This window comes from Linepithema humile, chromosome 5 (genome assembly GCF_040581485.1).
Source record: "Linepithema humile isolate Giens D197 chromosome 5, Lhum_UNIL_v1.0, whole genome shotgun sequence".
NCBI lineage: Eukaryota > Metazoa > Arthropoda > Insecta > Hymenoptera > Formicidae > Linepithema > Linepithema humile.
Genome location: NC_090132.1, coordinates 15,224,529 through 15,241,495, shown reverse-complemented (window position 1 = coordinate 15,241,495; position 16,967 = coordinate 15,224,529). Strand labels below are relative to the sequence as shown.

Here is a 16,967-nt window from a genome sequence, read left to right as displayed (position 1 = left end):
GTATCGTCGGAGGGGTCCACAGCGCGCGCTCCCCGCTCGAGTGCTACAATGCGTGCCGTCGGTGCATTATAGTACGTGCTGCGCGCCGTCCGCTTCACGTTACTACCGTTACCACGATCATCCTTTCTACAACGACATTTGGTCCGGCGATAGGGGACCCCCTCGACATATGGGGTTGCCCTCTCCTCCCCCCTCCGGAAGGGAGATCGTGGAAGGAGAAAAATTTCGTGATCCCACTCACTTGACCGCAGTGCATTTTGGGATGCGCGCTGTACGTTCTTACGGTCATTTAGCTAAAATTCGAATAGTATGATGCAATTGGTTTGTTCTTTATAGCTGAACTGGTTGCACTAGTTCAGAGTTTATCTTTTTCCCTCCAAATTGGAAGGAGAAAGATAAACTCTGAACTAGTGCAACCAGTTCAGCTATAAAGAACAGACCTATTGCGATATTGCATCATATTATTCGAGGGTCCGCGGATATTAACTGCTGAGAAAAATATTTTCCCCATGAAAAATAATTAGTATATTTAGATAATTATTTCCGACGACATACGAGACGTGTCTCAAAAATCGAAGAAATTATTTTCTCGTTGAATATTTTTAATGCTTGCAATGAAAATATTTTCTTTATTGTTTTGTAAATAATTAAAGTATTGAAAATGTTCAGAGTAAAAATATTTTTATTGTAAGCATTAAGATTGCAGGCAGATATTTTTGGAAATACTTTGTCACATAGAAAAAATTCAAGATGTAATCATTATTTTATAATAATTTAATAAAAATTGTCTCTTACAACTCGTTGCGCAAGGTTTCATTAGATTTTCATCGTTTCTAATCTTTGCTGCAATTATTGTGGCACGTGCTGTTACATAATTCAACATTTTGTGGTAGCGAATTATTTCAACTGTTCGTGGCTTTCAATTGCCGACCTTTGGTATTCGTCAATACGTCAAGAATACATAAACAAGAATGGTCGTATAGATGCCGAAGAGTCAACAGCTACATAAAGAAACGTGTGGTATTAGCATAGAATTTTCGAGCTGCTGAATGTAGTAACGTATTTGGGAACATCAGAAAGCTCCTTTGCTTATGTAGTTCATCTTACCATCTAGAAAGTATTGTCTGTATTTGTCTGTCTTTTTATTCACTCGGTATTCTCGCAGGCCTACAGAGAGAAAACTGCTTTGACAGAAAATGTCAAATGGAAAACTTGCTTGTGCCCTTGTACAGTTCTCTGTATTCTTCGAATCTCCCAGAGAGAACCCAGCTTTCCACTTTATCCTTGTGTTTTTGCTTCTGCATCTGTTTCTCTACTCGAAACTCATTTACAAATCGACGGTTCTCATCCTCGTCTTTCCTTTTTCTTAATGTCGAAAATTACACGTGTGCGTATATATATATATACATTCTTTCGATATTTAAATAATAGATGACTTCAATAAATCTGAAGTTATATTGAAAGTAAAAACTCTACGATAAATGTTAAGTATCGTTGAAGCCCGGCTAACAATAAGCTTTGCACGACATAGCCTTCGTTCTTGGGGAAGATGTAATAAACTTTTAATTGACTCTATTATCTCAAGACCACCATGACTCGTTATGGAGTGTTACACATCAACAATGAGTAACGTGCGCGTTTGTATGAAAATTCAATGTGTGATTCGCGAGCTTCGTCGATGATTCATTCGCGTAAGCGCATAGGAAGTATGAGAATTATACACTATGATTCGACTTCATTCATGTGAACCCACAGATGCCAATGGATGTTCGTAACAATCCGCACATCTGCGAATGACTCTGTTACATCCGCCGTTACGTTTTTTTTCGCCGCCTCCGTTGTGACGCGATCAGCGGACCAAATGAGCGACGAGATGACGCAACAAAAGACGACTCGTGTGCATCTTATGCAACGCGAATATAACGCGAGCTTCCTATGAATTCTGAAATTTTTCGCACCGATTTGTTGAATGCAATTCCACAATGGTTAAATTTTGGAAGAAGTTAATGCCGAAATTTGAAACAACGAGCGCACATTTTCATCAATTTAACTTTTGTTACAATTCTTGTACTATTTATACTCTTATCAACTTATTAACTCTTACTTCCTACTTAATGAATTCAATCATTAGCTCAAGTGACTATATTCAAGCATTCATAAATTAATCTTATCTTACATATATCATAATTTTTAATTACATTATATCGATAAAATCCATTCATAATATCAATGCCAACGGAGGTCGTAAAAATCATCCTTGCATGGCACGTTCTGTGCCAATTTGCTCGCTAATTACATAGAATGCAGGAAAACTGATAGGCATATTACATTTACTGTGCCCTTAAAAGTCATTATCTTGATTAACATCCGCTTACGCTCGCTGTGAACCGTTGGCGTACAAAAAACCACTCCTTGCGATTCTCTCAGATAAGTTCAGAAGCTATTTGTTGTTGAAATACGCCGATACGCACAATAGGACACGTTTATTCTCGTGGCACCCTAAACGCCTTTTAAAAATTACAACTTAGCCGATTGATTCTCATCGTGACTGTCGCTTTGTCAGTCGTCCTCGTTAGCTGTTTGTATTGCCCATTACGCATTGTCCGCGTGTGTGCCTGCACATAAGCCATGTATCACCTATGCGCAATGTGTACTTTGATAATAAGTCATAGCACAACTAAGAGTTATGACGACAAATGTACTTTGTATTGTTCCATCATGATTTGCATAGTTTCATCATAATTGCCTCAATCCGGTGTCTTCCATTTTTTAACTCAATCTTGGCGCGAGAATATATACAGAGAGACTCTAGGTACTTTAAGTTTGTAATTTTACGTCATTTTAATGCTTAAAATGTTTAAAATAAAGTACTTTAGGATTTTAATCGAGGTATTTAAACGAGCGACCGGGATATCGTCAATTGAAGAAAGAGTTCTTTTTTAAGTGTGAATATTTAAAGATATCTTGGAATCTTCGACTCGAACGACTGCTCAAGAGTGTAATACATTTCATTTAAATTGATGAATTATGCATCTGAATACAAAATTGGTCTTACGCAATTTCACACGGTATTGTGAATCGGCATTATCAGGCCGTTAACTTACAAGAAAATCAACTTTTAAATACAAAACCAAGGCACATTTTCTAGAAAATTGTCAATTTTCTATATGTACGCGTAAACGATAATCGATATATGAATGAACAGACAAGAGATCGATCGCTCGATTGCCAGGATTTTGCAATAAAAATATTATAATTACGTCCGTTTTTTTCTGAGATTACTGAGTTCCTTAGTTTCGAACGAAACCTTTCACTTCTATTCCTTTTTTTTTTACTTGCTTTCGGTTACCCGACGAAGCATTTTGATCGCGCACACGTGGAGCCACGCATTCCGATCTCTCAAACTCTGTGAAAGGCCGTCAGACTAGTTTATTGGAGGATCGTGATATTGAGAGCCACTGTGATTCAATCGTGTCAATTATGATGAATGCACGCTGGCCGCGTTCCTTTCTCGCCATTACAACGTTTAAAAAAAATTGCCTGATGAAATATTATACTGTTAAGGGCAAAAGATCATTAACGAATCATTGTTGTCTACGTAATTTTTCCCAAAGTAAATTCGACAAACGATAATAATTGCTATAAATTTTTTTTCCGAAAGTTCGATAACGAAAATCTTAAAATGCTGTAGCGTTTAATATCTAAATTTGCGTTTTGTAATTCACTTTTAATTGTAAATGAAATGTAAAAGAAAATGTTAGGTCTTTAAATCTAGAAGAAACACATACATCGACGCGCCACATCTGGCGTCCTAGATAGATTAAGAGCAACCTGTTGCTTATATACGGCGTCGTTCGCAGTACTACACGTGTGTGCAGTATGTAATGAAAAAAAAAAGGTTAAATATGCATCGCCGTACAAAATTAGATTAATTGAGAAACGTCTTTGTGTTTAAAACATACTAGAGCTGTTTGGAACCTTGAAAGTTGACATTTGACGCGAATTTTCCAAACAAATATAAAATCGACAAAAAGTATCGCAATGGCTTGCTTATGAAAAGCGACTAAAATGTATCTTACAAAGAATCTATCTTACATATTTCCGAATACGTTCACGAGATAAATGAAAGCATTCGTCTAGACATACGACACATCGGAATGCGCAACGTATGCATCATTCTACACGTTTCACGGTGTTTGTATCGGCATCCGTCTAACAATAAGCCTTAGATTTTATCTTCTTTACATGAAGACGATTTGCGTTGTCTATGGCATATAAATATCGTTTATCATGTATCGCGCGGATGTATCAAAATTTTCTCACGAAGATTCGGTGGATGTGTATTGCCTGACGAAAAATGAATCGCATTTTGTATTGCGTCCACATCTTCGGCATATATTAACTGCAATTGCACACGGAGACATATTTCAATTGAAGATTTGTCATTAAGAAAGTTGCACCAACGTCACTTCATCATTTGAATAGATTCTCGCTCTTTATCTATTGTTGTTTTCAAAATTTCTTTAAAATTTCGATGAAAGGGATTCAGCCGTGACAAAGGATTCTCAAGGGGATTCCAAAGGCAGACTTCCACAAATCTATTCACGCATTACTTGGGCTCAATGCTACATTAATGCCGAAAAGATATATTTTGATGTAATAAATTTTTTATTTTTTACAAGAATTAAAATTCTAGATGTTTTTAGAAAATATTGTACAACGTCTGAAGCATTTTTACGAAATATTTGAAGAATATAAGTGTTTTGCAAAAAACTGGTTTAAAAACTGGTTTATATTATAACGTAGATATAAATACGACTAATTTGCAAACGACAACGCCACATGCCAAACATAATTGCTTCAGAATATTTATTGCAGCCGGATCTATGCGGTTGAGCGCACAGATGCTTTCCAGACTTTCTGACCTTTAGTTTTTTTTTTTTTTTTTTCTCTCCTGATATTTCTTCCCTTTTATCATTTTTTTTTTAACGCGTCCCAAGCTTGAATAACGTTTGAAATATTTGACGACTCATCGTGGAGACTAAAATTATAATATAAAACAGCGCTTCAAACAGTGCTTTAAAGACAAACAAACGCGACATCATAAAATTTGCATTATTATACACAAAATGTAGTCGGCAGTGAAAAAGCTGTTTATTCCACGGAAATAGCTACGGAATTGAAATCATATAATTAACTAGAAGAAAATTAAGTAGACTGACGCAAAATTATTAGTATACTCGATAAATATCATTTTATAAAATTGCATTTCGAAAAATGTACTTTACGTAAGATATAAAAAAGCTAAGATTAATCTTAAATTAAATTAAATCTTGCATCTTATTGTATTTCTACGTGAAAAATTATTTAGCTTCAAGACCCGATCACGACAAGATCAATCAGAAATCAATATTCGCCAATATTCATTATCTAATTAGTTGAATTCTAGATAAAACGTGACCTAAGTCTTTTTTTATAGTGTACTTGAAAATGAATTTAGAATAAATAAAATAATTTTAAGTGAGAATAAGAAAAGTGCCGATTCACAGCTGCGGGTATTGATTTTTCCTGTCTTTATTCTCATTTGTAGTCTCATTTCAATACTGTACGGGTTCTCTGTACGGGACACTCGCTCGCATTTGCCCAGACGCTCTGTTATAGAGGTACCCATTGTTTCTGAAACAGCCGCTATAAACCTCGATATCGCGCCGATCGATTGACTTCGCCGATTCAGCCCAGCCGGAGTTTGACGCGAGACAAAGAAAATAAACGGCGATTGCCAGTTTGATCGGCTGATTACGGTCCACAGATCAAGTGCGTCAACAACATGTGCACAAGGCTTCCTGGTAGACTTCTCTTTTTTTCTGTTCTCGTCGCTCTCGTCATTTCCCGGCCTAGAGAATATAATGGAGTTTCCGGCCGTGATGATTCTCCAGCCCGACGGCCGGATTCTCGGGTTTCTCGCTATGCGTCCGCACGAAGACAAAAGCTCTCTGTAACGAGAGCTAAGGACCCTGTTAAGCGCCCTGTGATAAAGATTTCGAGTGCTGTGACCCAAATCTGTTACAATTGTCATGAGAGCGCACTAGGGATATCTATTTCCATACTTATATGTCGATGTAATTATTTATTGTCTCTACAAATTTACATTTTTTGTTTATAATTTAATTGCGAACTATAATACAATATTTCGAAGATAAAAAAAAAGGATTCGATAGTTTCTTCGAGTATGAATTCAATTATAAAATATTCAAGATACAATTTCGAGAAAAATAAATATTTTGTTTTATATTATAAAATATACAAAGAGAACAGATGCAGATCTGAAAATGGATTTTGATTGTTCGACAAAATTTATTTTCAACTCTATGTCTCTCGCACAATTTTTAGATCTTTCAGCAAAAGTGTTCTTTCCGTGTATGAAAAAAAGAGAGATATCTTTTTACTGTACAATTTTACTGTGTAGGCATGTAATATAATATAAGAGCGAGGAAATTATATTTTCGTCGTGTTGTGAACGGTCGAGATAATAAACAACCAATCGAGCCATCGAGCAAGCAAAACATGACACGGCCCGTCAAATCGTCCGGGCGTCGATGATCGTTTTCAGGCGCTGACATAAGACCATTCTATAACGCGTCGCGAATGCTCTTACTAGAAATAATCAGAAATAGCACTTTTCAATTAGGCGCATTTGCGACTCATTGTAGAATGGCCCACAGAGCGGCTGACGAATGGAAGCACTCTCGAGTCGATTTTTAGACAAACTCTTCTGCGTTCCGCGAACCCGGATAGACTTAAGTATCTCGCAAAATTGAAGAGCGCCGCACGCCCTGCTCGTTAGTCTTTAAATGGAATATCAATCGCGTATATCTACATCGCGAATACGTTTTCTAACTACAATTTAAATACATCTTCCGACTATAAAGGTTTGTTCCTTTTTATTTATTTGTGTTGACCTCGAGAACTAACCATCCCTACAGCTGATACAATTATTCAACTGTAGGTGATTCGCGCAAAAAATATAATAAAAGATATTAAAAAGAAATAAATATGTGCTGTTTTATAAAGTCGTGCGCAGATAAAAAATTACAAGTGTAGTAATAACTGTGACAAACAATTCCAGCGAGAGCTGCAGAAGTACCATAAAACCTAAATGGATCGAACGTGATTAGTCGATAGTAGGTCAGGGCGCATAATTCCAATCAGAGACCCAACGACTTAACGATCCAAACTATTGTCGGGTCGTTTATCGGGTCGGTGCAACGTACGGATGTATTTACATGTGTATCGCGCGCATGTGCTCGACATACGATCGCACATGATGTACACGCGAGTTTTCAGTATGAGGTAGTTAAAAGATGATCGGATACGGTTACATAGTTTTGTCATGCATAGCGCGCATACGGCTACAAATGCGATCCCGTGATGCACGCGAGACGCATTATTCTACAATCGCAGTAAATCGCGCTAAAGTACGTTTATATGCGAAGAGGCAATCTTTCGCTTGGCAGTGTTATAATATGCGCGCAAAATGCACGCAATTGAAAATATATGCATACATGGAGACAATATACGATGCATGTAACTTCTTACCGCTTTTACTTAATGTAGTTTGTTTTTTCTGCAATATTACGCAGTTTTGTGCAATAGTTTTAAGCTCATTCACATTGACTTCATAAAAAAAAAAAAAACAATTTTTCTTTATATTTCTGTTGAGCTTAGCTAGCACTAACGTTGGTTATATTACAAAAACAAATGCATTTGTATAATTAAATGTGTGCAATTAATAAGCAATTAATAAGCAATTAAAATTAAGATTCTAAATTTAAAAAATACTTATTTTTAAATTAAGTAATTAATTAAAAAATAGGCATTTTTTTAAATTTAGAATTTTATTTGTAATAATAGAAAAAATTGCGAGTGAGTCAATTATAGCACAAACTTTGTGCGAAAATATGTCTTGTAAAAAGATTGTAATTAATTTGATCTTTTACGAACTTGTAAAATTAATACCTTTTATGAAAGATTACTTGACGGTCTTATACATCTCTATATTTTCATTCTCTGGAATTTCTAGAACTTCTTGCTTCTTCAGTAGTTCCTCCTCTACGTCTAGAGGCAAGATTTTGTACCGTGTTTGATGTCTGTTCTCCAGATCCTCCGCCAATCGTTGAAGAAGGTCCTTGAAAACGTAACTGTCCAAATTTCTGGCGATGTAGTACAAGAACAGCCAGTCGCCGAAATGATACTCATTAGTGACTTTGAGCACGTTCCACGGGTTGTACTTTCCAGGACAGGCCATGGAAAACACGAGCTTGTTGAATGACATACTTCTGCAAGCGAAAAACCGCAATGAAACCGTTCCGTGACAGCGTTGTCGATCATCATTTATATAACGAGGGCTTATCGCGGTCCATATTCACGTTAGCCACATGTTAATGTTCTGCTTCTTCTGTATCGTTTATATGTTATTTTTTGCACCTTTACTTCGTGAAGCTCGTTTTAATCAATTGCTTCACCGTCCGAGGACAGTTTGTCACCACTGTCATATTTATCATTCAATTATGTATATAATATGACATATATATAAGTCTGTATTGTATTATATTATCCGTCTGTTCCAAAGTCGAATTCTACGTAACATAATTAATGTATATATACGCGTAGGCAGCTATTAAAATATTACCATATGATAATGTGACGTATATATACCTTTATATAGGCAGCTATTAAAATTTATGGTGACATGTATATACATCATCAGGCGTGAACGCGTTAAAATGTGTATTCTTAAATTTTATTAAGACGTATAACGTCATAATTATGAAACAAATATGAATAAAAATTAAATTAAATTAAATATTAAATCAAAATTTAATATAAAAATAGATATCTTTCTGTATAAGATGTGTGCAAATATTTTACGATGAGAAAAAATCGTGCGGAAAAAAACTGCAAAATATTACTTTAAAGGAAAAAAAGCACGTAATGTGTGACAGTTGTAAATTCATCAACCGAGAATTCTCAGGAAAGAAGTCAATACAGCAAAGATTGTGGCTAACTACAATTAACGTGCCGACGATGAAAAAATATGTAGGGACTAAATTTAGCAACCTGGAGTGAAGGATCATGGTCAGCAGTCTCCAAATCAGTCCCAAACCGGTTATCACTGCCAATATGATGAACCAGAACCAAAGGACCGTATAGATCTTCTCGTTAACGATGTTCAGGGCCATCACACACAACGCATCGTGCTTTTGTATGGTACCCGAAGGGCCGTACTTATGAAAAATGCATTTAGTTACCTAAAAACAGCATCACATATTTATAAGTACAATTTTATTCCCAACGAATGCAAAAAAAGAGACTACTATATATAGCTAAAAGACGTAAATTTAAATTAAGTATAAAAAATCACGATTGATAAAACAAAGTAAATTATCAATGTATTACATGAAGATTTATAATAAAATTTAAATATTAATATAAATGAAGAATCGAGGAAGTTTTCCGAAAGGCGTTAAGTAAATTTCTTATCAATTCTTTTTGGTGATCAATAAACCGTTGAAAAAGATTTTGCATTTTAAAACTATTAACAACGTTTTTATATAAATACAAAGATTGATGACGATGTCAGATTATAATTGGAATATCCATGTAGCATTAAATAAGCATTATAGCTATCAACATCCCAATTCATCGAGCGATTATAGTTGACGCTATTTCAACGTCAATCGGAAACAGTCCAGGGGCATCCCTTTAACCAAATATATGTGAAACAGAAAGACGGCAATAAAAAACAGTACCTTCGGGAACACTATATCGAGCGGGTCTAGCTTATCCTTAGACGCTGGCTCAGTGACCGATTGGCCGAGACCCAAGAAGGCTCCTCCGAGGAACCAGTCGGTTACGAAAATTTGCACGATCACATTCGTAAAGTTCATAACTTCGCAGAGAGCCAAACCGTACGCCCACGGACGATTAAGGTGCAAACGATTTATAAAGCCGATGCGAATCTGTTGTATCTTATCGTCACGGTCCTTCTTCGAAGGCACCTTGACATCATCGTTCACCTTAATCTCCGTTTCGCTCAGCGCTATGGATGCCATATGTAATCCCGACACTAACATATGCACCCGACCACCTGAAATTCAACAATCGCAATGATCTTTTTTTCTAATACGATTCCGTCTCGTGATATTCAGATTTTTGGATTTTTGTTAAAAAAAAAACTTGTCTTGTTACCGGTTATTACTGCGTCTCCCGGTATTGCAAAATAACTTCGCAAATAGCATAATGTGATGTTTTAAATAACACGCTGTGTGCAAGTATTGCGTGATTAGATTATGACGTAAAGAAAGATTAATGACAATTAAATCGCTGCTTGAGATAAACGTGCGCAGTTGTAAACGTCGGCGATAGCTCGGCAGGTATACGAGATGCGTATATAGGAACGAACTTTAACCTTCCATTTTTCGCCATAGGTAGTGCGGTAAGTAAAAGAAAAGCGCTTGGAAGAACAGGACAAAAGGCACCCATTGATAATAAGCATGATGTATGACAGGGTCGTTTTTCGACGCTGGTCCTACGCCAGGATGTGGCAATTCGCCTTCCAGCACCGCTGTGGCATTTAGATGTTTCACCTGAAAAGTAAGTTGAAATAATGGAATAATGTCCAAGTGAAATATATCTTATTTTAAATAGCTGCAGCATTTCTCAACCATTAGTTCTCGTAAATTTTTCTATGGTGTGAAAGCATAACGGAAAAGTATAAATGTTTCTCAGAAAAATAAATTACTGCGATGAAAAATGCTTTCCTAGAAAGTTTTTTAGAAAATTTCTCAACTCATTTATTAGCGATAAACTAATAATAAAAGCATATTATATGATTGCGATTAAAGACAATATCTTTTCAATGACAATTAGAACATAAACTATCTATAAAATAAATTTATAATTCAACCAATTCGTTTTGATATATTATATTTAACGTATGATACGCAAATAGAAAAAAATTTAGTCTTTTTTGTTTGTAAAATAACAAAAACACATATAAATTTACTTTATACGTGGCAAGAAATCGCTGTCAAATATTATCTGCAATCGCAGCGAGATTACATAGTTCGTTTTCATGATTAATATTAAACTTTAGACTTACCACAGTATATGTGGACATGAAAAAGCAAAAGGTCTCGATAACACGAGGTGGTACAGAAGTGTCGGAGATACATCTTTCCAAAATAGCAATAATTCATTGTCTATTATATGTTGAAATATATCATATAATAATTATTTAATTACCGCAAATATACCTTATATGTTCTCCGATAAATTGTCTGGAAGTTACGAGAATCGATCCAACGAGAAGCAACAGAAATGTAGCCCGGTAGTGTAATCTAAAAACTAATCAGTCACGTATGCTTTTATCTCACAGTTAGTTTTTTAATATCAAATATATAATTCTCACAAAATAGGCACGTTTAGATAAAAAAGTGATAAGTCATTGAATGACAATTGCGACAATTAAATTTCGTGCACCACAAATTGCAATTTTTTTATATATTTATAGAAATCATAACAATATAAAAAAATCATAAAGATCGAGAAATTTGTTACCGAGGTTATCAATGGCTACAAAATCTTGGTTGATTTTGAATTTAACGTGATTTTTAAGAACCGAGAAGGCAGCGAATACGGTGGGGGCGTCCACCATGTTGACTGATTTTCCACAATTCTTCCGGTAGTAAAATTAATGTTTCTATTTATGTTCCGAACACTTGCAAAATCTCGCGTCTATGTCGCTACAAGCGTCACTTTTGTCTCTGCACGACATTGACGGACTTCGTGGTCGTCGAGAATATCGCAACTTCGATTACAGTTGGCGCATGAGCGACACTTGTATAATCCATATAAAGTACCGATCGAGAATACACTGAAAACTCTGAAGCAGTAAATCTCTTACAACTGTTATCAGAAAGATGATTACGCAGTACTATGGACGCTCCACAAAACTCAGTATTATCAAAAGTTATTATTATGAAGACGTTTGTTCAGATAAGAGCAGATAGCGAGGAATTAAATGACATGAGGACATAGTCACGAGTTATAACCACGAATGAGCAAATAATACATCTGTAACACTGTGATATGTTCGATTTTGACGACAATTCTCTTGTCGGAAATGTGACGAACATTGTTTAGATACTGATCTACGACTACGATTCAGTTTTATTATCGCAAAGAAGCCCTTGAATATTACGAACAGTTTTAATAAATTTTAGTAGAAAACATAATTTTAAAATTTTGATATTTTTATATTAAATATTGGCAATTTTTTAGAGTTGATTATAAAATATAATCTTTTTAAAGTGTTAAAGTGCAGATATGTAATATATACTTACAAAGTTTTTATTAACACACTTTATTTACACGCTTATTTACATATTTTACTTATTTGTACTTATTATAAAAACATTTGCGCTGGAGATTTTTGTCTATTATTACATATAAATAATTTTTCTTTAATTCTTGAATGTACTTTTCCGAAAGGTTCTTGAATCGCTAAAGAAAAAGATGAAACTTATTGTTAGAGCTGTCATATGTGAATATCAAAATTAAGAATGATAGCATGACAAGAAACAGTATATTGTTATCATAAACGCTTAATATTGTTTTATCATATCTTAAAGAATAATGTATATTCTTTTCTGATAGAGTTATCTAATCTATTTCAAGTAATAATAAAAAAAATGGTACGTACTTTTTATTTTCGTAAAATACTAATTAAAAGGGATATTTCTAAACGAGGAAAAGTAAATTACATTAATATTTGTAAAAGCGTATTAAGTATAATTCCATTTCTATCACGATATCTTTGATACATTCAACTTTGTAAGGTCGCAGTATGATAATTCTCCAAATTTGTAATCAATTTGCAAACATTGCTAACATTTGGCTGTCTGGAAATGTAAAGGAGGCTAGACAGATGTACCGTTCTACATATCTGCAAATTTATGTATCAATTGTACCGCGTAACGTAACACGCATTGCCTGGCGTTATAAAAGGTATTCATATGTGACATCCAGTAAATTAGGAAGTTGTGATATAATAATGCGCTCGTTACACGCAGTGTAACTCCATGCATGTAGCCACGCATGTGACAGACGGTATTTATCCCGAAGAAAATGTTCTCTGTGACGATTCGTCGCGCAGATCTGCATACTAAAACGAACAGACAGTAATCTGACGTTAACTGACTAGATCGGAATAATAAACCTGCGATGGTCGTGTTATATCGTACGCGTAACGTGACCGACTTGACGTACAGCATTTTCGGAAGCAGGATGCGAGCTTGTTCGCCTCCTTCGCAAAGGACTTGAGAGTAAAACGCACTCGATACACCGAACTGGCGTATATTATATTTACAAATTTTATTACACGTACAATTAATAATTATAAAATTTTAGGAAACAAGTGGTTACGTAAACACGTGACAGAAGAGCCCCCGCAATTGGAACCTCGTACAAATCCGTCACTGCGTAATAAATTAACATACTCGTACGCAGCAGTGGAACGTGATGCGAGTAAACAATAAAGATCTAAATCCAGCGAGACAAAGAGTAACGGTGGGACGGTGGAATAAATTAATCTTAAACGGTTTAAGTTCGCTTGACGACTTGTGCTCACGATTTGCTCACTCGGCTACTTGAAGTATGTATTAATTAAAGGGGCAAGTGGAGATGAAGGAGACGTACTTTAACTTTAATTTCTCTCGCAATGGCGCGTCGTAATGTTACACACGGATCGTTTGTCGGCGGATTAAATCGCGAGAGGTAATAAGTTATTCGCGAAGTCCAAGTTTTCCTATGAAAAGATTATCATTTCCCGCGGGTGTTATTGATGAACAGTTCACGTGAACACGTCACGCGCGATGACTATCAATTAAAATTGAATTTATAAGATCGCCTCTGCGAGCTTCTCGGTAAGCATTATTTAGCTCCACGGCGTGTAGCAAGCTCCAATTACAAATCCAGCTATTAACGAGCGAATCATAGGAACGACACGATATCCACCTACGATGTGATACGCGAGCGTACAAAGGTAACTCGAGTCCGCCGTGCCCGCTAGGTGCATTACATATTCATGCGCTTATGCAAGGTGTCAGTTGCTAATCGGAGGCTCATTTAGCCGCGCTCGGCAGCCAACTTCACTTTCTGCCGTTCCCAGAGTCACGTTTGAGAAACGTTGCTGCGGAATAAAGCTCGCTTATTGTTAATTCTTCCGAGAATTACGAATACTGACATACAAGTATTAGATGGACTGGTTGGATGAATGCGAGGTTCAGCATTTTCAACATTATTGTCATTAAGGCGCTATTCTTGTTGTTCCAGAGAAAAGATGCTGTATTTGAATATTTGATAAAAGAGTGAGTAGCTCATAGAAATGAGCCTGATTCGCCTTCATCATTCGCGATAATGAATTTCGATCATGGGATCAATTTTAATCGTTTGGCGAGGCAAGATTTATTCCGGACCGATCTTCGAGCGATAAATCGCCGGTGAACGCGCCGCTTCGATTTGACGACGCCCCTCTCGCCGGGACATTACGTTCGAGAAATTCGGACATCGGACCGCGCAGGAGACGGCGAGCTATGGAAGTCAGCACCAAATGTGACCGCTGTACCGGCAAAAGAGCACGAGGCAACCGGACGAGGAGGACGAGGAGGACGAGGGGGCAGAACTGGCAAACGTCGAAGGTGGGACTTTGACCGGCCATTGGCCCCGGCGAGCCGCCGGCAGAACGAACGAGTCCTCGAAAGAAAGGGTCTGTCCTCGCCCGTCCACGTCCACGTTCCACGTCTACGTTGTATGCGGCACGTAGTACACTGCAGGAGCACACCATCGCCGATCTCCTTCGTCGGTCTTTGCCTTGACCGGTGCTTTCTAGACACCGATTCGAAATTTATTCAGGGACGGATTTACACGGAAACCAACGGAATTTTGACCATTAAATAAATCAGTCGCATAAAATCACATTTTCCTGAAAAATTAATATGGAAACGCAATGATTTGTGAAAGTCGGTACTTCAGCCTTTCGCGACGATGAAGTCATATGAAAAGTGCTGTACGGCACAGCGAGAGAAAAATGCGACTTCAAGAATAAAGATATCACCTCGAATAACCCTGTCATTCTTATTGGCTGCTTGAATGGCTGGAATGTTGTCGCAGTGAGTTCCTTTTTTAATTCGAAATTTTGAGCGTTGGAATAAAAAGTAATGCACATATTATACATAGAAAGAACACTTTTGCTGAAAAATCTAAAAGTTATAGAGATACAAATCTGAAAATAAATTTTGTTGGATATTCAAAATTTATCGATATGAATTTTGCTGCGATATAAAAAAGATTGAGTGTTCTATTGATAAATTTTGATTGTCTAACATCTAAATTTATTTCCAGATCTGTATGTGGCACAATTTTTAAATCTTTCAGCAAAGGTATTCTTTGCGTGCACAAGTAGCCTACCGAAAAATTCTGCAGCATATATTAAAATGTTGCAATTTATCGTTGAATCATTAATATTTATAAAAGGTTCAGGTATCTTTGAAACATTTATGATCTGAATAAATACTTTGTGCGTTTCCAGTACTCAAATACTCATAAAAAAATTCAATGTGCTGAGTACTGATACCAGAGATGTTATCGGTACTAATAAAAATGTATTTAATTCTATTCCTAATTATATTGTTTTCTATATATATCTTTCTATAAATCAAAATATATAGCGTTATTGCTAATTGACATATTCGTGTGGATACGAAAAGGAAATTGCGTGGCGAATTTACTTAGCGTGACTCAACGATGAATCATAGCAACATCTTTACAAACGCAAATTTTCGGCAAGCCACTACATGTCGTGAATACAATTGTTCGCTATGTAAAACTGATAAATATTTTGTTGTCGTTTTCAAAGTTTATCTTAAACTTAACACGTAGCGAAGTGTGACGATCCATTCCTGTCAGCACTTACCTGTAAGTTCGTGAGCGATTCGCCGTTCCTGCAGAATTCCTGCAGGAATTCATTGGGCGGAGACGACGATGTATCTTGCGCTGATGAAAGCTTTTACTAAACCCAATTTTTCTCGATTGTATGAACATAGAATAATGTGGATGTTGAATAAATTCAAGGAAAAAAATTCGAAATTTACAAGTTCGACTAAACCGTTAACTGGCGTTTTAACGAGTATCGCATAAGTGACAATTAGAACGACTAATTAAATAAAAGCCCGCGCGAGTAATAATGCTAATGCGCGCTAATGCGTTTCGGATTGCGCACAGCGAAATACCTCACGGCGGAATTTGGGTTTGCCCTTCGGAATGTAACGACCAATTGTGCTCGTGCGGGAAAATTCAGTTCGCTTAATGTGGTTCAAGTGTAATAACGTACCTGACGCTGGCAGAAGGGAGCGATTTGCAATTGCTCGGACCTCGAACGTGTGTTCCGGACTCTCATATGTTAATCACGGAGAGCACACGCACGTGCAAAGGCCCCCTCGTTGCGGATACACACCTACGCGTTCGTGCCGCGACGCGTAATGGAATCCGCGGCTGTGTAGGTGGATTGGAATCGCGCAGGGTCGCCGTTTTGTGCAATTTACGATCCGGCTAAGGTCGCGGCATGTCGCTTCTAATATTAGGGCGAGTTAATCAGTTAGCTTCCAGCGCGGTCTCCGGCGATCTTTACGACTGCTTTATCATTTGCATCTTAATTATTGCGTGTTATTGCTGCTCCTGTTGATTGCTAGATCGTTCACTCAACGTCCCATTAATTCCGAATGTAAAAAACAAGACCTGATGCTCGTGAACGTTTGCTCTTAAGCATTCCAGTGTATTATAAAGAATGAACAAAAAATATATATGTATATGCATTAGCAATGGCGTATGATATTTATTTTCAAATTCAT

General features: G+C 36.6%; 1 protein-coding gene and 1 long non-coding RNA gene across 5 annotated transcripts in view; one reads left to right on the top strand and one right to left on the bottom strand.

The window, feature by feature from the left end:
- Nucleotides 1-16,967, top strand: part of LOC105667286 (uncharacterized) — a 137,243-nt gene that overhangs the window by 106,901 nt on the left and 13,375 nt on the right. The window contains exons 5-6 of one of the 4 annotated variants that reach the window (XR_010890275.1): nucleotides 10,488-10,653; nucleotides 14,395-16,938. The exons of 1 other annotated variant lie outside the window; for it this stretch is intronic. This is a non-coding gene — a long non-coding RNA (uncharacterized lncRNA). Of the gene's footprint in view, nucleotides 1-8,158; nucleotides 9,982-10,487; nucleotides 10,654-14,394; nucleotides 16,939-16,967 lie in introns of those variants that run through there. 2 more of the 4 variants (XR_010890277.1, XR_010890278.1) reach the window with 2 other exon arrangements.
- On the bottom strand, nucleotides 4,700-11,950 carry LOC105680186 (innexin inx7). The gene is made up of 7 exons (XM_012380661.2): nucleotides 11,620-11,950; nucleotides 11,316-11,406; nucleotides 11,162-11,234; nucleotides 10,469-10,646; nucleotides 9,810-10,147; nucleotides 9,118-9,308; nucleotides 4,700-8,336 (listed from the first exon to the last, which is right to left on the bottom strand). Exons 1-7 carry the CDS (start codon nucleotides 11,714-11,716, stop codon nucleotides 8,030-8,032), a joined length of 1,275 nt encoding a protein of 424 aa, XP_012236084.1. The 5' UTR covers nucleotides 11,717-11,950; the 3' UTR covers nucleotides 4,700-8,029.